The sequence below is a fragment of the Protopterus annectens genome, chromosome 9.part0 (assembly GCF_019279795.1).
Source record: "Protopterus annectens isolate FY-2018-M chromosome 9.part0, PAN1.0, whole genome shotgun sequence".
Classification (NCBI taxonomy): domain Eukaryota; kingdom Metazoa; phylum Chordata; order Ceratodontiformes; family Protopteridae; genus Protopterus; species Protopterus annectens.
In genome coordinates this window covers 1,775,874,144-1,775,900,792 of record NC_056743.1, presented here as the reverse complement: position 1 = coordinate 1,775,900,792, position 26,649 = coordinate 1,775,874,144, and the positions used below count along the sequence as shown (strand labels likewise).

Here is a 26,649-nt window from a genome sequence, read left to right as displayed (position 1 = left end):
CACATTAGACACAATTTTCACATGGTATGGATCTTGTAAACCTCTAAACTTGATGAAAAATTATAACCTCTGTTTAGGGGAATCAACAGATTACTGATGCTAGACTATAAGGGAGTATTGGTTCTGAATCTCCTCCAAATCTCTTACCCTTGGAAGATCCACATAAAAGCATCAAATCCTATGTTTACCATCAGGCCAGAGTGGATCTCAGTAAACCCATGACAGTAAGGGAAGTGATAAAGATTATTGATAGTGTTCCAAGAAGTAAGGCTCTAGCATTGGATAGTCTCATGGGGAGAGTTACAACTCTTTTAGGAATCATTTGGGGCCTCCTTTGTTAGCTTTACTTAAGCAGGCCAGTGCTGCATGCTGCTTCCCACCTAAGCTGATGAGGATGAAAGTGAAAATGCTCTCTAAACAAGGTAAGGACCCCTTGGACCCATAAAGCTAAAGGCCAATTTCATCTTGACAGATGGATCATTAGATCTTTGTGAAGATTCTGGCTAGCAGACTGGAGGAAGCTATCCTTTAGATCATCTCACCCAATCAGTTAGGTTTCTGAAAGGCAGAATGGGGAATCTTGATGTTATCAGAATTTGACTGAATGCCCAACAAACATCCTAAACTCTAAACAGTTCAACATCTCTTTTTGCTGGATGTTAATAACACATTTTATGCAGTTAGGTGGCCTTTTTTGAGAAATGTGATACATATTTATGTCTCCCTGTCTCTGAGTTTGTAGCTTGGTGCCACAGTTGTCATACACCAACTAAGGTGTGTCTTCCCCTAGTTACTTTATATTATAAAGTATTTTCCACATGCATATTTTTCCCAACAAATTAGGAAAATTTAGAAATTTCTGATTTTCTTTGATATGGGAAATCTTCATGGGTAAGCATACAGAAAAAAGAAGTTATGTCCTTACCATAACGTTCCATCTGAGTAGTTAGACTTCATTCCTCTGCACATATGGGTATTCGGATCTGATTCGGATCCAAGCTGGCAAAAACTTTTCAAGCATCAGCTCTGAGCTCCAAGCTCCTCCCCTACCTATATTACATCACTTCCTCCTATCTAGCCCCAGATCGAGTTTGCTGACACTAAATGGCAACATAACCACAATCCTAAACAGGAAAACCTGAAGAGTGAGGGGGACGGAGGGAGGGAAGGTGCAGAATAATGAAGTCTAACTACTCAGATGGAACATTATGGTAAGGAAATAACTTCTTTATCTGAAGTAGTTAACTTCATTCTTTCTGCACATATGGGACAGAGTCCCCAGCTACTTGTATTCCTGGGAGGCCCATATGGAAGTATATTTCTGAGCACCGCAGAGCCAAAGGATGCCCTCCCTCTAGAAATAAGGTCCAATTTATAATGAGATATGAATGTGTGCGAATTGGCCCAAGTCGCTGCCGTACAGATATCGTCTAACGGAACTCTTGACCAAAAGGCTGCAGAAGTGGCCATTGCCCTAGTGGAATGAGCCTTCAATACACCAGGAGGAGATAAACCTTTGTCTTTATAAACTTGTGCAATACAAGCTTTGCCCAAAAATGGTTTTGAAAAAGAGACAAAACAATTGATCTGACTTCCGGAAGGGTTTAGTCCTATGGAGGTAAAAACTAAGCTGTCTATGGACATCCAATAAATGAAGCTTACGTTCACCTCTATTTTGGAAGTTTGGGAAGTAGACTGGCAAATTTATAGATTGATTAATATTGCCTGCTGAAGCCACCTTGGGAAGAAAAGAAGGGTTCGTATGCAGTGAAACCCTATCCTTGTGGAAAACCAAATAGGTGGGCAAGGAGGATAAGGCCTGCAGCTCTGAAACTCTTTTAGCTGAAGTGATGGCAACCAAGAATGCTGTCTTCCACGACAAAAACTTCATCTGAACTGAGCCGGCTGGCTCGAAAGGGGGAGAAGTCAAGGCTTGAAGGACTAAAGTCAGATGCCAGGGGGGCACTGTTTCTTTAACTGATGGTCGCAATAAAAAAGGGCCCTTCAGGAAAGCTTTACACAATTTGGCAGAAGCCAGAGCAACCTTAAGCAAAAGTTAGAGATGGCAGCCATTTGAACTTTGATGGTGGAAGCACTTGCACCTGATAGAAAAAGATCGGCCAAAAAAATCCAGTATGACCGGAACGGAGGCTGTAAACTGTTCTGATTGCGTTGAGAGGCCCAAACGCAAAAACGTCTCCACTTGCTATTGTAGAGTTTCCTAGTGGAGGCTTTAAGGGAAGCTACCAGAATGTTCTTAACAGGGGACGAAAGTCCGGGAGTCCTGATGATCACGGGAACTGGAGCAGCCACGCCATCAGCTTGAGACTGTCCAGGTTGGGCAGGAGCATGCCTGACGGATGAGAAATTAGATCCGGACAGGGATCTAGAGTCCATGGAGGAGCCAACAGGTGAGACCATAGCAAGGGAAACTACACTTGGCGAGGCCAGAACGGAGCTATGAAAATGACTTTGCACTGCAGCCGGCAAGCTCTCTGAAGGAACTTCGGAATAAGAGGTAATGGGGGATAAGCATACAGTAGCCCAGGAGGCCAAGCATGGACTAGAGCATCCCTCGGGACATCCCCTGGAGGGGGGATCACAGTGAAGAAGTTGCTGCACTTCGTGTTGGAAGGAGATGCGAAGAGATCGCAGCAAGGTTGACCTCAAACAAGGAAGATTTTCTCCGCCACTGATTGTTTCAGAGACCAATCATAAGGCAGAAGGATTGCCCTGCTGAGACTGTCTGCTAGAATGTTGGAGCGTCCCGGGATATGGGTTGCTATGAGAAACCGGCTGGTAGATATGGCCCACTCCCGAACCCTCATGGCCTCGCGACAAAGGGGGTAGGATCGGGTCCCTCCCTGTTTGTTTATATACCAGACTACAGACATGTTGTCTGATTGAATGGCTACCATCCCCGGAGGTAGGACAGGGTGGAAGGCTCTCAACGCTAAAAGCACTGCCCTCATCTCCAGGACGTTGATGTGTAGCTTGGTTTCTGGAAGGAACCACGTGCCTTGGACCGTTCTTCCCAGGAAGTGCCCCCCACCCGAGCTGGAAGGGGTCCGTGGTCACCGTGGCCTGAGCCGGAGGGGCTAGAAAGCTGCACCCCACAAAAATGTCCGCTGATTGAAGCCACCACTGGAGTGATGATCTGCATGTCCGGTTGATTCGGATGTGGAAACTCATTGGTAGGCCTAGCTAGGACCATTGAACTGCTAGATTCCACTGAAGGACTCTCATGTGAAGACGTGCAAGAGGGAGGATAGAGATTGAGGCTGCTATTGAACCCAGGGCCTTGAGAACATTGACTGCTGTGACTACAGAGTGATCCAAGATTGCTGATACATGGAGTCTGAGATTTTCTATCCTTTCTGGGGTGAGAAAAATCTTTGACTGAATTGAATCCAACCGTGTCCTGATGAAGTCTATGATCTGAACCGGAGTCAGGTGGGACTTGTTGAGGTTGATCGTGATGCCTAACTTGTGAGCCAGACCGAGGAAGTAGTGTAGGGCCTGACACAAGAGACGTTTGGTGGATGCAGCGAAGAGCCAGTCATCTAGGTAGGGGAATACCTGAATGCCCTGTAGTCTCAGGTGAGCTGCTACGACCGCCATAACCTTGGTGAACACCCTGGGGGCTGTGGTGAGACCGAAGGGTAGGGCTCTGAATTGAAAGTGACTGGCCCCTAGCCGGAAGCGTAGAAATCTCCTGGAGCTCCTGTGGACCTTGATGTGATAGTAAGCGTCCTGGAGGTCTAATGAGCACATCCAGTTGCATTCTCTCAGAAACGGTAGAATGGACTGTAGAGTGACCATCCGGAATTTTTGTTTCTCTACCGACAGGTTGAGGATAGACAGGTCCAGAATGGGCCTGAAGTCCCCTGTCTTCTTTGGCACTAAAAAGAACCTGGAGTAGATGCCTGATCCGGATTGATCTGGGGGGACCGGCTTGATGGCTCGTTTTTGTAGCAGCTTTGAATCCTCCAATGCTGCAGCCTCCCTCTGAGCGGGTGGAACATCTGGAAGGTGTGCTGGAGTTATGGGGCATGAAATGAAGGGAATAGAGTATCCTCTGGATATGATGTTTAACACCCAGCGGTCTGCAGTAATGGACTCCCATGTCGCTGGATGTAAGGAAAATTTTCCCCCGACTGCCTCCAGAGTAGAGCAGCCAGACAACCCCTCAGGGTTGCTGTGCGGGTCTGTCGGAAAAAGGTTCCCTAGACCCAAAGTTTCTGGGACCCCCTCTGCCTCTGGGTGGGCGTTGGTCTTGTCCCCCTCTGCCTCTGGGGGACGAATATTCCTGAGTGTCATGAAAGGACTGAGATTTTCAGAACCACATCTTCTTTTGCCCTTTTTGGTTCCTGGAGTAGGACCTCTGGGGGTTAGAGAAGCGGATTCCGATGGCTGACAAAGTCTTTCCATCCTTCTCACTCTGGGTTAGTGCGTCACGTACAGTCTTCCCAAAGAGGGATGCTCCATCGAAAGGGGCATTGATGAAAGACGCCTTAAAGGGGTCCGCAAATTGATACAGCCTGATCCAGGCATGTCACCTCAAGGCAACGCCTGTACCAGCAGTTCTAGCGGCTCCCTCCGCAGCATGAGAGAGGAGATGCATAGAGGTATTAGTCATTGATTTCAGTGTAGTCATCTTCGCAGTAAAGGACTGCTTGTCCTGTTGCGACAGAGACTCCGGGGACGACTCAGTTAGTTCCGATATAAGGTCTCGCTGCAGTTGGATGACGTGCCAAGTAATTCAGCGCACGGATAGAAAATGTCGCTGACGAGTACATGGGGTTCCCAAAACGATCCATCAACCTGGACTCCTTGTCTGGTGGATGAACCAAGGAACTCTCCTGTACCAGGTCCTTCTTTGTGGCAGCTGCAAACACCAAAGCATCTACCGGGGCTCCCTTGGACCAGGCTTGCCTGTCTGATGGCGGGGAAAGAATTTTGTCTGGCCTTTTGGGTATAAGCTCTACGGTGTCAGGATCCTTCCATGCCCTAGTGGTGATGAGGTCCACCAAAAGGTCAGCTGGAGGGGAGACCCAGGAAGTAGATGGGCCCGCATCAAAGGCCTCCAGGAATACGGACTCATCCGCAGAGGGTTTGGGGGCTGACCAACCTCCTCTTTGGCAGACTATCTCCATAATGTCTCCGAACGAGACGTCCTTGGTAGGTGATTTGGAGGAACCCTCTCCTTCATCCAAGTCCGTATCAGTGGTAATGGATTCAGGGGACTCCAAGTGCCTCCTCTTATACTTGCACTTACGAGGTTCCTCTCCAGTGGGACTCTCTGAAAAAAATTCGTAAGCCTCCGGGGGTTCCCTGAGGGGAACAAACTGGGGTTGCTTTGGCACGGGCTGTCCCTGAGACAGGGTAATGGGAGCAGAATCCAAAATCAGAGGGGTCTGGGTAGGATCCGAGTAGGTGAGCTGTGGCCTCAACCCCTGGGAGAGAACCCTTTCCACTGCCCCGAATGCCGATGGAGAGCACACCTCCGTAGCTCGTAAGGATGAGAATCTCCTCGGGATCCGAAGCAGGGATTGGAGCCAACGGCAGGGTAGTCTGGGCACCGAGGATGGGATCCGAAAGAGAAAGATCTGGACCCTCGGGTCTGACTCCCCGACTACGGCTCCAAGAGTCTCCTGGATCTGAGATTGGATCTGAGGAACTCAAGGTGACGGCCGGCATTGAGGAAACGAGAACCATCAGCGCCAACCCAACAGCTCCGAAAGGTCTCGGACCCAAGAACCCCGAAGCGTCGGGTCAGATCGGGGAAGGAGAAACTGGGTGGACCATAGTTGTAGAAGGACCTCTCCCATGGGAGAGGGCCCTGGTAAGGCCCCATCTGAATCTGGTTCAGGATGAACCTCCTCATCATCCTGTCCATATCAATTTCGGAGACACTCCAAGTTGACCTGGAGGAAGCGACCGACTCGGGTCTGGGCCGGATCTGAGGGGAATGCCTCGGCTCCGGTGAGAAACAGGGAGAGCAGAGCCGAGGAGAATAGACCTGGGAGCCTTTGAAGAGGGGCTGGAGAGGGACTCCCTGTCCGGTGATCTTTTTCTGGGCCTATCCCTCTCTTTGTGGCGCTTCTCCTTCTCTCTTCTGTCCCTACCTCTCTGGGATGAATCCGATGAAGCAGGCCTGGCGGGAGGTTGAGTCCCTGCCTGCACAGTGTCACTGGCTGGAGAGGAAACCAAGGTAGACTCCAGGGCAGAAGCTGGTAGCAGACCCTTAGCCACAAGCTTAGCCCAATGATCCTTAAGTGCCCTAGGGTTAAAGTCTGAACAAATGTCGCAGGAAGCAGACAGATGGGTGACTCCTAAACAAAGAACACACAGAGTGTGGCCATCGGCTGGTGAGGGCTTATGACCACACTCTGCATTTCTTAAAAAGAACCTTAGGCTGTTCAGCCATAGTGGAGAACAGTAAAAACCCTAACAGCCCACACACACACTTAACAAGGGAATGGGCCTAGGAGGGAAACCAGACTACAAAACAGTACTACACAAACACTAATTTTTTTTTTTTTTTTTGTTACTAACACAACGACCAAACGCGAAGAAGGGGAGGAAAAAAGGGAAAGGTATTTACACCCAACTACACTAAGTCCAAAACACCGTACCACCTTGCTTAGAGCTCAGAGACCACAATGCTTACTCATAGAGCGGCAAACGAGATCTGGGGCTAGATAGGAGGAAGTGGTGTAATATAGGTAGGGGAGGAGCTTGGAGCTGATGCTTGAAAAGTTTTTGCTGGCTCGGATCTGAATACCCATATGTGCAGAAAGAATGAAGTTAACTACTTCAGATCTATTCTTACCAAATATATGGGAAGGGTTTGGGCTTGAACTACCCACTATTTTTGGTTATGGGTTTGCACTGACTGGCTGGCAATACTCAAGAGATAGGTGCACATAATATCCTTCTTGACTAACATTCAAACATTGTCTTTGAAAATTACTGGACTGTGGTGTGCTCAAGACTCCCTCTTCCAACTTATGGGACCCAGAGGGTTTAGATCTTTGTTACAGTCTTTGTCTTATTAACAAGAAATGTGTGATTTGGGTCACTCATCTAGAATGATTTGTTTATTAAGATAGAATGGAAAAATTGGTGGAATAATTAGATTTCTATGTGATTTTATATGTTAAGGATTTGTGGGTGATACCATAGGATCAGCTGTTGGAAATAACTAATCAACTTAAGGACGGACTTCCATCAGGTGCATTGGTGGCAATACCTCTAGTTACATTTCTGCTTATTTGGCATTGTATACAGTCCCAAGTCAGGGTATCCCCTATACTAAGTCAGAGTACATATCTGCTGTGCATAACGCACAAGAAGGAGGTCATCATTTTAAACTAATTTTTTTCTAGTCCCAAAGTGGCATGAAATGTTACCTCCTTCTTTATGTAAAGAATGGGCTAGGCTTTATGTAACTGCCAAGTTATGGACAGTAGGTGGCTACTGTTAGGTAGGGTCTCTTGTAAAATTGCTCTATACTTGGCATTATAACCCCTGGGCAGCTCTATTATAGAGGACTAATGAAAGAGAGTATGAAACTATGTGCATTTGGTCTGGGGCTGCCCTAGAGCTAAGAGTATCTGTCTTAATGTTACATAGAATTCAAAGAGTCCTTAGGAAGCACATGCTACCACAACATGATTTTTAGTTTGGGCTCTTCAGACTCCAATGGTTACTCTTTAACCTAGCCAGAATGTCAATGATCTGGGTCAGAACTGTGTCTTTTACACTGCTTTCCTTCCTTTTTAAAATTGGAAATTGCCTCTGGAGGAATGGGTTATGCAGTTTCAAACTTTATTTCAAAACTGTCATTATGGTTATCCAACTGTACTGGCATGAAGGCTTAGAATGAGTAATGGAGCATCTTATTGGTTAAAATGAACTCACCTTAATGGGTTAAGACTTGTCAGTGATGTTATTGTTATTCACAACTGGTGACAGACCACAAAACACTCCAAAAACCAGAACAATGCCACAGGCTCAACCCTCTTATTCTCCCCTACTTATCAAACAGAACTTGACAGTCTGGTGATGAACTGCTTACAGCTTCTACATCAAATAACATGGCAGGAGACAATCTATACTCCAGCCATGTATTAAGAGCATGGAATAACATCCCACTTGAGCTGAGACAAATTAGCAACCTAAATCTTTTTTTTTAAGCTAAGCTAAATCTATATATCAAGAATAATTGGTTATGATCTTGTGACACTCCAGATTAAACACGATTAATATCCTACCTTAGTATACAGCTCTCTCCTGATGTGATTTCTAAACATCTACCCAACTGTACAACCTCCCCATTTTACATTCTTGCCGGATTACTGCCTGCCATAATTATTGTGTTGACCTTTTGCTCTTGACCTTACTATCTGTGTTTCATTATTGCTTGTTAAATGTAATGACCTGTAACTTTGTAATGTACCCAACTAATGGAGTATTATATATAATTGCTTACACAAATTAAGCAAGCATTATATATACTTGCTTAATGTGTGTAACTTGTACAATTTTCTGGAGCTTTTCTCCCCAAGCCTTCACTGAAAAGGGTACATTTCTGCTGAGTCAGACTCTCCCAGTCAACAAATACAATTAATAAATAAATAAAACTTTCTTTTTTCTGAATCCTTTTCTTCGTTATTAAATGACATAGTGTAAATTTGGTTTGGATGTTTTTGTGCTGCTTGTTCACACTTCTATTTATATATCGCTGACTGGATGGCTTTGATATTTTAATAAATTTGTTTCGGCTGAAAAAAAATAAGATTGAATGCAAGACAGTAAGTTAGCTTGCTTCTGTAGTACCTGAGGCAGTTCCCAATCTGTCACTCCTCAACTCTAAGTTGTGCAGAAAAAAAAGACCTCTCTCTAAATTCAGGACCAAAAAAAGGAAAGTGTAGCAACTACTTGCTAACAACTGATTTACTACAGTTACAGGTCAGAATACCACATATGGTGTGCTTCAATGCTTTATTCATGACATTCAGCAGCCACCAATTATGTCCCCTAACACCTAGCATCCAAGATTGCTGCCCCTTTCACCTTATCCTAGCTATACTTTTGATGCAGATCTCTTTCTTCTATGCCTAACTCATAATGCACTTTATAATGACAGTCCCAGTCCCCCTAAGCTACAGGCTGGCTACATGCATCACACTATATGAACTTCAATCTCCAGCTAGCAATGCTCCACTGTTTAAGACCTGCTGTTAATCCAGCAATGACTGATCATCTTTTCTCAATTCTCGTAACTAATCTCTATGACTCACTTCCTACTAACATTCATAACTTTGCTACTTGCAGCCATTTTAAAAGCATAGTTGAAGCTACACTTGCAAAGTTCTAACTCATAGTCAAAGCTCTATAGGTTAAAGGCATGAACTAATATTCAAATACACACAAATGCAAACACACACACTGTTTTCTCTCATGTAGAAAGGGCAGTGTTCAAGCTTGGAGAATAATGGTCTTATACATTTGATGCCTATATATTATTAAATTAAAATATGCTCCTGATCCTTCATATTCCTCTGAAATTTACAACCACCGTTTATGTTTTATGTTACTGTCTATACTGCTCAAATTACTATTGATAAGACTAGTCTAAAGCCTGATGTTTTCTTCATATTGTGAATGAAATGGTTATAGGAGATAAGACATATAAATTGTGTGCATAAAGCAAATCTAAAATGTTACTGTTAATGAAATGTTTCTAGAGAATAAGAAATCTGAAATGTGTGTTTTATGTAAACTGAAAAAGGTGTGTCCTGTTGACAAAATGTTTGCCTGGAATTAGAGATATTTGCTGAAGGCTGAACTCAGAGATAAATAAATATAAGGGGCTTAGAATAAAATGTTTAAGCTTACTTTCGGAGATAAGAAAAAGAAGGTTAAAGTCAGGTCAGTTCACATTTTAATTTGCTGACAAGCAAAAATATAGGATTCTGCTACTGACATTCTCAAATAAGAATTACTTTCATGTTATATAATCTTTAGATCCATTCATACTTAAAATCATTCTGATTTTCTTAGTGTAATTTTGTAAATAACAAGAAAGATCAATTAAATTATTCTACAAAAAGGAGCTGATGAAGTGAAGTTGTAATGTAAAAAATTAAACTTTTTTATTTATTAACTTGTGGTTTTGTGAACCGTTTACCAGTGACCTTCTGCTATTCCTGTTTTCATCAATTAAATTATCTTAACAGACCTTTGAAGAACCTAAGGGTGCTGCTGACAAAAAGTGCACTTGAAGCTTTCATTGCGCATAACAGTCATACGTATTTCTTTATATAAACCAACCCTGATATTTTATTGATGTTTGAAGTGCATTCAGAATGCTGCTTTTATAATGATTCCTTTTATTCATGTCACTGTATCAAATTCCAGTATATAAGAATGACCTTCTGCATAAAGTGGGAGACCAGTTTTGTAAAATATATGTTTATCAGCAACTTCTTCTTTTGGCTGCTCCCGTCAGGGGTCGCCACAGCAGATCAACTGTTTCCATTTCTTCCTGTCCTCTACATCTTGCTCTGTCACACCAACCACCTGCACGTCCTCTCTCACCACATCCATAAACCTTATCTTAGGCCTTCCTCTTTTCCTGTTACCTGGCAGCTTCATCCTTAGCATATTTTTCCCAATATACTCTGCATCCCTCCTCAGCACATGTCCAAATCAACATAATCCTGACTCTTTGGCTTTGTCTTCAAACCTTCCAACCTGGGCTGACCCTCTAATATACTTATTCCTAATCCTGTCCATCCTCGTCACACCCAGTGCAAATCTTAAACATCTTCAACTCTGCCACGTCAAGCTCTGACTCCTGCCTTTTTGTCAGTGCCACTGTCTCCAACCCATATAACTTAGCTGGTCTCACTACCCTCTTGTAGACCTTCCCTTTCACTCTTACTGGTACTCGTCTGTCACAAATCACTCCTGACACTCTTCTCCACCCACTCCATCCTGCCTGTACTCTCGTCTTCACCTCTCTTCCACACTCACCATTACTCTGAACTGTTGCTCCCAAGTACTTAAACTCATTCACCTTCGCCACCTCTACTCCCTACATCCTCACCATTCCTCTATCCTCTGTCTCATTCACACACATATATTCTGTCTTAGTCCTGCTAACCTTCATTCCTCTTTTCTCTAGAGCATATCTCCACCTCTCCAGGGTCTCCTCCACCTGTTCCTTAATCTCACTACAGATCACAATGTCATCTGCAAACATCATAGTCCACGGGGACTCCTGTCTGATCTCATCTGTCAACCTGTCCATCACCATTGCAAATAAGAAAGGGCTCAGAGCTGATCCTTGATGTAACTCCACCTCCACCTTAAACGCATCCGTCACTCCCACCGCAAACCTCACCACTGTCACACTACCCTCGTACATATCCTGTACCACTCTTACATACTTCTCTGACACTCCCGACTTCCTCATACAATACCACAACTCTTCACTAGGCACCCTGTCATATTCTTTCTCTAAATCCACAAAGACACAATGCAACTCCTTCTGACCTTCTCTGTACTTCTCCATCAACACTCTCAGAGCAAACATCACATCTGTAGTGCTCTTTCCTGGCATGGAGCCATACTGCTGATCACTAATCATCACCTCCCTTCTTAACCTAGCTTCCACTACTCTTTCCCATAACTTCATGCTGTGACTGATCAGTTTAATCCCTCTGTAGTAACTACAGCTCTGCACATCACCCTTATTCTTAAAAATCGGTACCAAAACACTTTTTAATCAGCAACAGTGATGCAAATTCTCTTTCCGTTTTTATTTACTTCATTGAGTAAAATGATGCAGTCTGTAGTATAAGGTGTGTAAAATTACAGCAAAATTATCTCTAACACATATTTACAATGTATACTTCTTGGAGAGTCCTGTATTACTGAAAGCAGTTGGCAAAGAGGTTTAAGGTTGTAAGCAGTAGATTCTGTGATACAGGATTCCTGTGGTACAGGGTTTGATTGTCTCAGTCCTCATTTGTCTGCTGTGTGACCTTGAGCAAGTCACTTAATCACAGTGCTTCTGGGTCAACCCTGAAACTGTGTTGTGTGTCCAGTGGGGGCTATCTGGTTAACACAAGGGTATTATTATTTGTTTAAAGGTTTATTTTAACACTGCAAAGACTGTTCGGAAATCAAGAAAACAGTATCCTTCACCACCAAGATAAAATACTGCAACATAACTACAGTAAAATGTGGAAGTGTGGACAATAAGAAAATAAAATTACTGAAAATTTTGTCTGAATCATAAGGAACATGAGGAGGACAAATTAATATTCAAACTTCTTCGGCAAACAGTATGACAGTCTGAAACCTGGTACTTTGTTTTATTAGCTAAAGCCCTACAAGATGAGGGTTGCTTTGTTACCTAAAAAAAAATATATATATATATATATATATATATATATATATATATATATAGATACTGTGATTTTTTTTTAACTATCAGTGGGGGTTTCTTTGTTAGCTAACAAGATATGTACTATGATTTTTCTGTTACTTAACTGTTAATCATTTTATGATGGCTAATAAGTTGATATTCTGATTGACTGTGTGGTGTTTCACTTGTTTTATATTTATGCTAACTGAATCTCTGTGTTTCTATGTAGGGTGGCACTACTACAGTTTCTTTTACATTACCTGCAGTCACTCAAGCCATATTTAATTAACTTAAGAACCTTCTCTAACAGGCCTCTCAACTGTACCTATTTTGGAGGAACGTTCTATTTTCAGACATGATTTTTCCCTTCCCATGTATCTATTTTTGGAGGTGCACTCTAATTTTCAAGCTTAACTTACAACAGTGGTGCACAACCTTTGGGGAGGGCCACTACACAAATTCTTAATGCATCTGCGAGCCACCTCAAAACATAGTAAGTCATTATGAATTAAAAATGGGAACAGGTGACTGGCATTTTTACTTAAGGCAGCAGTCATGAAATTGCCTGTTTTCTACAGCAACTTTTGCATTTAACTTTATTCTGGCTTGCAGCCATGACTTATTACAAACTCTTGCAGAAAGTTACTACTGTTTACAGACTACAAGTTATAAACAACAAAGAATAGTTACTTCAGCAGCTAAAATTAGAGGTGTGCACAACTGCAGTCAATTAGGTAAGCAAGCATGTGCTGGAAAGTTTGCGTGACTGGAGTAAGGCATAGCATTTTTTTCACTTTTTAAAAAAAATTTTGGTTACTCTCTGAGGGCTGGATGGTGTTGCATCGAGGGCTGGACTTGCCCCTGGGGCCGGACATTGTGTGCCACTGATTTACAACTTTGCATGTTTTCTGAACACCACGCACACACTTCTGAAGCAGTTTAGTACACAGGAAACCAGACTACATGTCCAAAATACTAGTGTAACTAACAATTTAAAGAAAGAGGACCCATATATTGCATCTCCCTTTTTCGGAAACCATAATAAATCATTGCATAACATAGTTTTGCATCATTTATAAAAGTCTACAGATTTTACACTCCGTCTTCTGTAATACACTTATATTTTACTCACTCTCATTTTTTCAGTTTTCTAAACCTGTACTTCTGAGTAGTATCCCACAGTCCTTCGAGAAGTGGGAGGAGCTATGTGTTAATAGGATTCAAATTTTGTGTTAATTGGGTGTCCAGATTTTTGTCTGTCTGTGTCTACTTTTCAAGTGCCCTCACACCTATTTTCAATGTCTGTAAGTTGAGAGTACGCCTTCTACCTGTTCATCATATGTTAACTTAACCCTGAATCTTTTCTACTACCTCACTCTTTCTGAATAACTACCAAATCTCTTCCTCCTTCCTTTGTGATTCACTGCCTTTAAAAAACTCATGAATAGTACTGCGACTTAACTGGAAACACATTTCTAGCAAACCTCACCTGCCTCTGTAGACCTTTCAGGAATTTTTGTACCGCTTGTGTGTGTGTGTTTTTAGTCTATTTGGATTGATATTTTGCTGTATGAGTTTGTGATTGTTATATCAATCAGAGCACTGCAATGGAATCTTTTTCAGGCTATCATTCTACTCTGAATTACTACTTTTATGTCAGCCTCATAACTACTTATCTTATCTTTATCGTATTCCATAGGCTATAGCTGAAATGGATCCGCTGCACCAATCTGCCCATAAATAAATAAATACCTGCCAAGAAAACTAAGGTGAGGCCCCAACAATGGAAAAGCACCCTCTTCAGCCTCAACAGGCAAATAAGACAACATGTCAAATCCTCTACGAGTAACTTTGAGAAAACTTAGCAATCACAGGATGATCATAAGGCCTTTTACAGCTACATACACAGCTTAAAAGGTAGGACCCAAGCATATGCCGATCTAGTGACTAATAGTATCACACACACTGATCCCACAGAGATAGCAAACCTGGTAGTGGGCAGATTTGGTGAAAATCTCACTCCCTTATCTCCTCTAAACTTATCATAAACCTTGCCCCCAACCCCCCCACCCCACATATCCGAACAGCGGGTCATTAAAGCCTTGTCTAAAGCAAAAGACACAGCCTTTATGGGACCAGACAGCATCCCAGGCTAAACAAACTAAAACATGAATTACCATCACCATTAAGTATCCTTTTCAATCACAGCCTAACCACAGGCTATGGTCCTGCAAAATGGAGAACAGCAACATTTATTCCCCTCAACAAAGGTGGCTTAGCAACAGACCCAGGGAGTTCTAGTCATAAGTCTGACCAGCCTCATTTGTAAAGCCATGGAATGCATCATCATGGACCTCATAAGTAAAGTAACTCCAAACCCTGGATCTGACCCAATTTGGCTTCGTCAAGGGCAGATCCTGCCTGTTACACCTGGTGGATTTATTTGAAAATGTGTCCAGGGCCATTGACGAGGGCAAATCTGTGCACACAGCATACCTTGACTTGGCAAAGGCCTTTGACCCAATCTCACACTCGGGCATTACCAATAAACTTAGCAAACTGAATGTAAACCCTATGTTGTAAGATGGGTTGCCACCTGGCTCACAAACCGATCACACACTATCAAAGCGGGTGACTCCACATCAACCAGCAGACTGTCACCAGCGGGGTGGCACAAGGGTCAGTGCTGGGCTGCCTACTGTTTGGTATATACTTCACAGAAGTTCAGGCCAAAACTAAGGGGCTGTGGCTGTCCACGTCTGCGGATAACTTCAAACTGGGTGCAATTACGGAATTCCCAAATTATGTCAGTATACTTCAGGAGGGTTTTACGCAGACCAACGACTGGTGTCTTAGTCACGGTCTCAAACTGAATGCTAAGAAATGCATCATCATTCCCTTCGGTAAAAACAATGTCCCTTCACACTATCAAATTAACAACAATAACCTATGTACCTATGAAGTGGTAAGAGATCTGGCATCACAGATTGCGACCTTAACGTTGACCACCATTTGTCTACTGTAGTAAGGAAGGCTTTTTATGTAGCACACTTGATTAGGAAAGGCATCACCTCCAGAGCAAAGGAGGTTATAATCCCTCTAAACTAGTCACTAATCAGGCCCATAATTGAGTATAATGCCCCTTTTGGCATGTACCATACAAAGTACCTACAGCAATTGGAGAGACCTCAGAGGGACTCCAGCATGTGTCTTACACAGACTGACCAAAGTCCCTGTCACTATACACAATATCGTATAGACTTCTTAGGGGAAACTTATGCCTGGCATACAGTGCAGTCTCCAACCCAAATCTAATGAATTTGCTGTGCATCCATAAATCAAACAGGACTAGAGCTACCCATTCCAGAGACCTAAATATGGCCTGCAACTTGAATAGCACATGCCGGAGGGACAGATTGATCTCCCAGCGACTGCCGCATCTTTGGAATAGGCTGCTAATTCATGTGAAGCAGAGTACCTCTATGACACTGTTCAAAAGGAACCTGGACGAGTGGATGGGGAACCATAAATTCTTACCAGAGATAGCACCCACAACCCTCCTGGACATGGGCAGTCATTAAAAATTACAATCCTGGGTATTGACTAGAGTATCTATGGTATTACATTGGGATAAATGGCTAAGCTTGAAATGATTTCTGGGTCAATATCCTTGTAACCTCCTATGATCCTATGAAGGTGCAACATGAAAATCTCAGGGAAGATGCAAGGTAGCAGCCTATATTTCACTGAAAGGGAAGCGAATGATTAAAACAACCTTCCTGAATAAGCTACAGGGCCAAAAACAGTGACCTAATTTGCTGTAATCACCATGTGACTGTGGGATAAAGCCATGACTATGTTCCAAATTCATGATCAACTAGAGGCACTGGAAAACTCAGACGAGGGAGAATAAGAGTGAATGGCCGATACCAGCTTGCAAAGCCATGGAGACAGAAGTGCCTCAGACACACTGTAATAGCAGTATTAACCTGATGAGTGCCACACTGCAGGAGTATACCACTTTGCCAGGAGGCTGCTCAAACAAGGAAGTGTGCGTACATCCCCTAAAGGGAGCCATTGTGGAGCTCACAACACTGCTACAAGGTGGAGAGGGTTAGGGCAAACTCCCCATCACCAGTATGACTCTGCATCAGCGTCCTTGATCTAGTCAAGAGTCCTAGATGTGGATCGTGTTGTGATAAGGTGGGTCCAGAAGACTTGGTGAATTAGGAGAGGAGCAGGTGGCAGCTGACAGTCAGGTGTGGGGAGGTAGGAGAGGGAAAATAAACACTGAGATAATTCAAGAATGCATGGGCTACACATACAGTACATCTAATACACATCAAAAAGATCATTTTGGCTGGTCCTCTAAGTTTTTTATCTTTTGCAGCATTTAATATTTATGCATTCTGAGTACATACAGACAAAAGTATCCTTAGAAACAGGTTTAGTAAAATATGCAGTTTTAAATGTGTACTTGGCCCTCATTCAGGTATCTTTTCACAGTAACAGCCATTTAAATGGCATCAAGTAAAGTGTCAGATTTCATACAGAGGTTTACATAACAACAAAATGCTTTTGTATGCTACATCCTCATGGCGACTAAGTGACTAGCTTATAGCATGTCCTCCTGCTGGTAAAAAAAGAAAAGCAATGTATCCACTAGGTAGGAAAACTAGGCAGACCAGGTAGCAAGCATGTTTATAACTGTATGCCTTTCTTAAACTCTGTGGCCTCTTTTGTCGGATACCTTCACTTATTAGGGTTTTGCTAATGAGCTTTGTACTAATGCCAGAGATGGAAACACTTTATTAACACAATCCCTTTGCTGGAAGCCATGAGTACCTTACAAACAATCTGCATTTTCTGATGTGATTAATATTTTTTTGCTTAATTTAATATTAGAAGAAGAAAAACATCTATAAACACAGTCTTCTACCTCTTTAATACCCTGGCAGGAAATTGAAGCATTATTTTAAAGTCCAAAGCCCTAATATGCTACTCCTGCAACAAATATTAGTCCTAGTAAATGTACTGGAGCTGCTCTTGAATGTATCTTCATACTAAATAGCATTTTATTGCTGTAATTTAAAAAAAAACACATCTGCCCATCTGGGAAATGTTAACTATCAGGATTTACACCCATGTGTCATGCATATGAATGTAATGTACAAATATAGATATGCTAAAGGTGTACAATCCTTGGCATCTACACTTCACTGGTAAAACACTGAACAAAATAAAGGTATTTATTTCTGTTTTCCTTCTGCTCCCGAGTCCTAATACTTCTGTGTTTTGGGTGTAGATAAAACTTCTAGCAAGACTACCTGGATCTAGACCCGAGGGCACAAGAGCTGGTAAGTCACAAAACGTCACAGAATGCATCATGGATGCATGGGCCAGATGTGTCTGACTGGAAGGATCTGTGGATAAGAACAAGATTTAAGCTACATCAATTCACAAATCAATGGAAGAAAGCAACCTGAATATTTAGGCCTGTTGCACTGGAAATGGATTATCAAACAAGATCAAGCTACTATTCACTTTGATTTTCAAAGGGACAGTCATCATGTGAGCTGCTAATCCTGTAAAAAAAACAGATAGACGGATAGATACACAACATGGAAGGAGAACTATGAAACCTTAAAAGGTTAATACTGCAAAAATAATCACAATAACAAAGCTAAAAGTCACCAAAAAAGAACCAGTAACCACCAGCAAGGTGACAGTACATAAGGTAAATGGAGGTTTTCAGCTTAGAAAAACAAGTCTAGATCACTAATACTTGATTTATTAAGCTAGAAACGTCCATTTGCCTTATGTAATGTAACATTGCAAAAAGGCATTGAAATGAAAACATCTTATTTATATATCTTAATCGGGTGCATCTGCCAGGTCATTTGTTAATGACGGGAAACAGAAATATCAACTACGATTTTACAGTAACAAATTGTTAATTCTGATAATAAGCAGGAAACAAGTACTTCTCACTGGTGGAGTTTATTTTTGTACTGCCAAGTAAAAAATATAACCATACGCTGCTAAGAAATTTCCCATCTTGTGTCTCTGAAGAGTCAGTAACACTCCGTCATCTTCTAGACAGTATAAATTTGGTTGTCTTTCATATAAAGACAGTGAGTGCAGCTTACACTTAGTGTTATCAGCATTATTATTTAACACTTACACGTCAGTTTAGATATCAACATTATGTCCTAGAATGCACAAAGATATAAATAATAACAGCAGATACCTGAGATGTCAGACTACCTTCTTCCACTTACTAAGTGTGTGTACCACCTGACAGAGAGGGAAACATACAGGATCACATGCTCGTTTTGTACCATCCTGATACCGCAAGTTCCCTTACATGTGATCACTAAGCTCTGCACAGTTATTTGCCATTAGAAATGAAGCAAATTATTCCGGTCCAGTTACATGTATCTGCTACTTTTACTCAAAGAGGTAAATCCAACAGCTAATGTCTTCTCAAAAGTGTGAGCATACTGGGAGAGGCACATGCTTCACTGTAGCTATGAAACCTTAATTCTAAAACTGTTAAAGCAGATGTTATGCACTTCTGGTGCTGTCTTCCAAGCACATTTTTCCCTACATTATAAAACCACAGCTGCACTCAGCCCCAAATTAAACAATTCTGCAATGTAAACTGTGCATCACGGATGTAACTCCTACATCTAATCATTTTCGTCCAAATTCCACTGTGGGGAAATTTGTCACCTTCTGGGTAAGCAGGTAGAAGTTTTGAAAAGTCACCTAATACTTCTCTAGGATTTCAGTAATACATGTTCCTAGTTACTGCCGTTCTAAACAGATATAAAGCCTTATGGGGTAAAACTGTCTTCCAACCACTTTCCAGTGGATGCATGACTAACTATTTATACTGATAAGCAAAAATATGCTTATTTCATTCTGTGTGATAACATATTCCAGTAATTATTCTTCACTTGAGATAATGTCTCTGCACTCTGAGAGCACATCCATTGTCCGATATATTAATCAAACTTACTATTACTCTAAACATAAGAAAGAATTGATTTTTAAGGTTGAATGAAAGCTCTTAAACAGGATTACACCTTTTGCAGTGTCTGTGAAACGGGTCTACTTCACAAACCCGAAAGCTCACTTACTCGACTTTCAGAAGAAATAGAAAAAAACAAAACTCCAGAAGACCAGCTGCTTGGAACACCGAAATTTCACTACAGGTAAGTAACTGCTTGGCCAACCCAGCAAACAAACTAAAACTGAAGCAAAGAAAACCCACCTATGTGGGGCAGTGTCTCCCCACCCCCCAACTAAATATACTAACTCCGAAATCCCTCTACCGTGGAGGTAAGGGGCAAAGGTCAACATGCTGGCCAAGTGGTTCTGAGCAGTCGGTCTTCTGGAGTTTTGTTTTTTTCATCTTGGTCTTTTGAAAGTCGGGTAAGTGAGCTTTCGGGTTTCTGAAGGGGACCCCTGTGAAACACCTCTTACAAGTCTACACAACTAAAGCGATGAGTAAATTACAAATGATACTCACAGTGCGGCTGAGAAAAAACATAAAAATATCTGGGCATAATACCAAATTTTTAGCCAGGGCTGGCTTTAACCTGTCATGGGTCTCTATAAAATATCAGCCAGTAACCATAACGGCCAACTGCAAATCAGCACCTGTGCATATGTTCATAGGTTAAGTACTAGGCTAGCTTGACCAACGTCTCTTACAAAGGTGAGAATCAAACTCTCAACCTTGTGTCTGTGAGGTAAACAGTTTAACCATTATGCCAACTCCCAGGCATACGTATCACCCTAGGTAATGGCGTACTATTAGCATGGAGGTCAGACATCTACATTGTTTGTATAGTTCAACTTTTGCAAAGAAACTACAACTCTGCCATTCATAATTTTATTTTTAAGCATATTTGTTAACTGGCCAAATATCTAGTATGTGCAAATAATGCAATGCCCAACCTTGATAAACCTAATTTACAAGCAACAAATATCCATGACCAGAAATCATTATTGTCACACTTCTTATTGTTAGAAAGAACAAGCATGTTTGTATTTATTAACTACTTATATTTCCAAAATGCAGAAAGTGTATTAAAATTAACTATATTGAAAACAGCAGTTTTGCTTTACAAAGTTGCAGGACTTACAGTTACAGGTCTTGCACATGGGTCTTGCATATCCGCTCGGCAGCAAGCTGTACAACACCTTATGTTTTGACATTCTCCAACATGACGCATGATGTTTAAAAAGCACCTGATGTGCTTGTACCATATTTTTCTTGTCAGTGAAATCCATCTCAAATTGCATTCTGTGCCATTCATTTTTTTACATGCTTTTCTGGCCCTCAGCCCTTTACTTTTCAACTTTCTGCTTAATTCTAAGACTCTACAAAATACGTACTGAGGTTTACAGTAAGATGAGCTCACTCTCTATTTGGAATATATTTAATGCTGATAGAAGCAAAAATACATACTGGATACGTGGTTCCTTTATGAGCTGAGCATAATGAATGCCAACAAAGGCACAGGTATGCTTCATTATGAACAATCACCTGGGAACCTTCCTGCAGTAAAGATGCCTGTAACCTTACCTTTTGTGTTCTGAATCTTTACTACTGCATGCCTGAGCATAACAACTGCTGGGCTTTGGGTTGTAGACTTTATATGGTATTAGAAGTCTGATCTGAGCCCACAACTCCATGTGAAGACTAGAAAAGGCATGAACATGTGAAACATGAGATTCCAGAGAAACCATGGTCACAAATACCAGCTGACCTTTTCCATTTCAGAGAAATGGAATATCTCATTTGTACGGCCTACTGCTCTTACTAGTAGGAAGTGGTCAAGTGGAATGATAAATCCACAAGTACTGTGATGACTCTAAAGGAATTCTTCTCATGTTGTAGTATCCTAGTGAATCTTATTACAAATGAAGGGTTTGAGAGACGCCAGTTTCACCATTTTGTGGCTTAAAGGGAATTCTGCCAAATGAACATAAACTCAGAATATCCACGGGTAATGGACATGTGCAGCAGACCAATTTAACTATACAATAAATATGAAAAAAATGTGCCCTGGATGAAAAGAGGACTGGAGCCCAGCACTGCTGCAGCACTACAACATGCCATTGCAACTGGTGGGGTGATCATGTGCCCAAACACTCCTGGGATGAAGACTAAAAGCAGGGTTGCCCACCCTGCTGATGCGACTATAGCCCTCCCCCCAAAAAAACAGACCACATCTAAAAGATAAATGGCACCCTGCACAACAATGACCGATTAAGTACTACGAGAGAAGATCCAGAGGACAAACATGTTTGCTCCCAGCAGACATTATGACATTACAGCATTTCCAAAAACTGTGGTACAGCTAGAGGTGACTTTGCTTCCCCCAGGTCCTACCTTGTAGAAATGAGTGAACACCAAGTCCTGAGGAAAACAAGAGGCATCTACAAAAAAAATCAACAAAGCCAACTTCCAGAACAGAGTTCTTACCAATCTATGGAGATGAAAAGGAGGAAACCAGAAAAGCATCTATATCTCTACTACTCATAAATATACCTGAAAAACACATCAAAGTACTTACAATCAAAAGTACACAGTAACACACCTGATGGTGCAAAAGCACAGCAATGAATGACAGAACTAAAAGTTGCCATCTGGCCTAAGCACTTTTAAAAAGACCTGATTTGGATAACCCATTAGATTACCTCAAAGACAGACTTAGATGCTGTTTATTTAATGTCACTAATATGACATGGGAGTTCATGTGGCATACCTTTGCACAGCATAGTCAAAGTACCAACAAGATGCTTGACAATATTTCTCAGAGGGAGGGTTGTAGAACACACACACACACACACACACACACACACACACACACACACACACACACACACACACACACAGTACCTTTAAGAGCCAAGTGCAATGCCACACACACACACACACACACACACACACACACACACACACACACACACACACACACACACACACACACCTGATCACTTAATATTACTATGCATCTTGAAAACATTTTTTTTTATACCTGGCAGCTTGGTGTTTGTTTATCTTCTATCACTAAATGTAATTGACTGATGTTTGTTCCACATCATACATTCCAAATGTTCACCATCTTTTTCTTCATTTCTCCCTTGATTGTCTTTAGCTTTACAAAACCAAACTGCACAGTTTGCACTATGACCTCATCATTATCGACACACTACACAGTACATGTTGAGCTTCTGCTCCATATGTGTTGAATATATGGAAACCAGTCAATCATTTTTTCTTCTAAAATGTCTGCATCAGTTGTAGGTGCCCTATTTAAAAAACACAAATATGTAAGCTTAATTATTATGCTTAATTCCAAATGTTTTTCAGGAATATTTCAAGTCCAGAACAACTTTGTATTTTGCAATTTATGTCAGAGCAATGACACACGACTCCCACGTTCCCAGCCAAGGATCCTTCTTTAAATGCATATGTATTACTTATTTCAAATACAACTCGTCTAGGGATTGTTCTTATCGTGTCAAGAAGTTCAGTTAGCTGATGGTTATTTTGACACAACTTGCATTTATTTTAGAATATGACTGCTTGTTGGTTGTGCCTTTTATTACAGCTGCAAGTGTTTCATTGTTGCTGCATATTCTCTTCACTCCGAATACTGCTGATCTGAAAATAACTAATTCAAAAAACTGGTGTGCTACTTTGTGCTAATTAGTTAAACAAATCATTATGATTTGGTTGCATTCTACTGTATTAAAATAAATCCAATCATTTAGTATTATAAAGTACAGACGGTATAGTACACCAATGCCCCACCATAATCCTCATGCCACACTCATGCATTCTTTAACAGCCGTGTACAGATTAACACTGTGTACAGTTATGAAGGCAATACCACAATGCCATGGGGAAAAAAGCAAATGCTGTCATGCTGGTCTCAGGTCAATATATGAAGACGCACAGGGACATAAGCTCCTATGCTGAGGTCCTCTTTGCTTTCTATAAACAAAATACTCTTTGTAGTTAAAAAAAACTCAAGAACCTGTCTAAACGAATCAAAAAAGTATGAACTTTAGCACTCACTTTCTAACTTATACAGTACAAACTTGAAATTCAAGGCCCAAACCCATCAATGGATGGCAATCTTCAAAGCTGTAGTAACACTGTGAAGGCAGTTTTCCTACCTACTCTTATTTGTTATCCTTATTAGTTAGACCTCTCAACAAATAATTATAAAAAATAAAACCAGAGAATTAAACTCACCCACTAGACCCCTATCAATGGATTACAAACTTGATACAAGACTATCAATTAGTATACCTGAGAACATTTTCTTAAGTATGGGAGCTATAGGTGACTGCCAGATGGTGGGCTCCTTTATACCAAGCCATGCTTATATGTTGCTGCTAAATTATATACAGGGTATGGACACTGTACTTATGCCTGAGAGCAAAGCCTAAAGAGTAAGGCCAGATGTCTTTCTAAGTTACATGCCAAGAAGGCCTTTGAATGGTACTGTGGGGTATTCTGCAATCAAGTCCCTCAACCTTCAACAATTTGGCTAGAAAACAGGTATTAGGAGTCACAGTGCTTTACCAGGCTTAGGAAATCCAACAACATGTAATGAATGACAATTCTAAGAAGAAAAAAAAACATAACTGCAGCTCCCAGTGCCTTAACCTTTCATTGCACATCAAGTTCTCTTACAGAAAGATAACCCTGATCTGTAGTAATACCTGGATATGTGAAACATACTGCTCCAACTCATTTTTTTCACTGACCCCTCTCCCTCCACCTTCCATGGTGGCACACTTTGTAGCTCAACTCATTCAGACAAAAGGTGATGCAGGTGGTGACCAATTAGTAATAATGGCAGCCAAGTGATGAGCTCAAAAGCATTTCACTATGACCTTTGACCTCTCACCTGCAGCAGCATGCGAATGGTATATACACTGTGTGCAACTGCAGTGCCACACGTGCTCTGCCAACATTTGACAATTTAAGCATCTCAAAAGAAGGGGGTCCATGAAAATTCTATATCTATTTGGGCTGCTTTCAGTAAGACAAATATGCAATCAAGCACATCACTCAGAAACACAGCACTAATCCCAAACAAGTCAATGGAAACCATTGCTATTGAGCATTCTAACATACTGGCAAAATGTCTGGCAGCATTCTCTTCAATTTGCAAAACATGGACAGGTAATACGCAGTTTTTATGCTAACATAAGTTCTGAACAGAAGTAAAATAGCTTCATTTCAGTGTGTTGAAGTATCCAAGAGAGTGAAGTCACTGTGATCTCTCCCAAAAATCTCTAAATGGATGCTTTCTAGTACCATCACAAACTGATAAAAAGGAACCACCATGTTTGGCTTCTGAACAATGAAAGGGATAATAAATGCTTATGGCTTACTGTATTTCATTATTATCCTGTCAGAGCAGAAGAAAATAATTGATAATAACCATAGTAGATGAAGTATCATAAAATAAAACAGTCCATATTTTCAGTGGCATTGTGAATTTTCATGGCTTAAAAGAATATAACAGAAAGACACTGTGCCTCCAGTCTGAAGACTTCACAAAATATGTAAAAGTATACGATCAACCGATTGGAGGTCATGTAGAGAGACACATTTTTAGAAACACAATGATGCAGGTTAAAAACACAAATACAGCTTTCTTCAATCTTTCACTGCATGGTGAGGTATTTGGAACTGTACAACTGAGGTACGTCAGTCTGCAAATCTGAGGTACTGGTATATATTCTGCAGTGGTGCATGCTAGTTCAAGAGTGGGCAAACAGGAGCACTTCGGGTAATGCCTACGCAGAACTAGGTTAATTCTTCCACATGCTTAATCTGGTGGATGGAATACTTTAAAAAACATTATTTCAAAAATTTGCCCCTGCAGGATATTTTAGCCTGTTTTACCTCATTTTATGAGAAAACTAAACAGCACTTCAGAGGAATATTTGTGTCCTTATTTATGGTTTCCTCCTCTAAAAAAATAAGGTTCAGATTGAATTCTTGGCTCTCTTCATTTCAAATGGTTACTGTCTTGAATTTTCTTGGCTCGTACTAGAGCTTTGTAGCAACCCCTGAAGATTTTGTACATCCAGATAATGTTTAAGACTTCTAGACTCAAACTAGATACAATCCATGCCACCTGAGGGCCAGTTCCTAGCTTCTCAAAGGCTTCTGTCCCAAAAGTAGAGAAGACGCGTGCATAATATGTTGGAATGACTGCAATTCGAACCAGGAAGAACACTACTGTCATAGCGACACCATTACAAAGTACTGGCCTGGAAGACCGTGGGAAACACACTGCATCGAAGAACCATCTACAAGAAAAGTAAATAAAAAGAGAAGAAAAGTTACATGGCATACTGCTTTAGAATCTCCTGTTTCTAATAGCACATACCTGTCACACAAGACCAAGTCATTTCACAATATATAAAGTTTAATTTGCTTTCCTTGGCAACAGTTTTGAGCTCTCAAGAGTTTTTGTTTCATGCATTTAAGTAAAAGCTGTGTGTGTGGGGGAGTCTTCATAGAATCAAGCAGCTCTGAGCATTTAACAGTATAAAAGAGCTCAGGAATTTTGGAAGTCTAACGACATGATTTCTACTAGAGGAAATAAAGGATTTTTTTTCAGTAATGGGCTATGCGTCTCAAATATTAAGGTCCTAGACCAAATACGTTAGCATAAAGTTTAATTATTGGGATTTAAAAAAATACAGAACCATAACTTGCTCCAAAAATTATTTAGAATATAACAAACCCAAACTACATAACTCAGAACCCAAGCAATACTTTCTTTTTTCCATTCAAAACGTATTTTTTTTACAGCCAAGTAATAATCTGACTCAATTCATGTACCATACAATTGCAGTAATGGAAAATGTAAATGACTGAGCTTAACAGTTCATTTCACAGCTCTCCCACAGAGAAATGGACAGTGGTTAGGTATTCTGTTAAATAACAAAGGACAAATTTACAAGTCCAGAATGACTGCCTTCATTGGTGAGGTGGGGGTATTGGCCCTAGTTTACAAAGCACTTGTGGGGGGGTCATAGATAGGAAATAATAGAAAAACACCAACAGCAGCATATATGGTGCTGTGCTAGAATGCTCATATCTCCCCTCTGACCAAAAGACACAGAGTGGTCAGGGTCAGATCAGG

The 26,649-nt window shown here is 41.3% G+C and overlaps 1 protein-coding gene across 7 annotated transcripts in view; it reads right to left on the bottom strand.

Annotated features, from left to right (window-relative positions):
• Nucleotides 1–23,013: 23,013 nt before the first annotated feature.
• The window catches only part of LOC122812252 (TLC domain-containing protein 4-like), a 1,080,923-nt gene continuing 1,077,287 nt past the window's right edge, over nt 23,014–26,649 (bottom strand). For all 7 annotated transcript variants that reach the window (XM_044084636.1, XM_044084635.1, XM_044084640.1 and 4 more), the window contains one exon: nt 23,014–25,807. In XM_044084636.1, the coding sequence (XP_043940571.1) occupies nt 25,504–25,807 (304 nt within the window). In that variant the 3' untranslated portion in view covers nt 23,014–25,503. The remainder of the gene's footprint in view (nt 25,808–26,649) is intronic.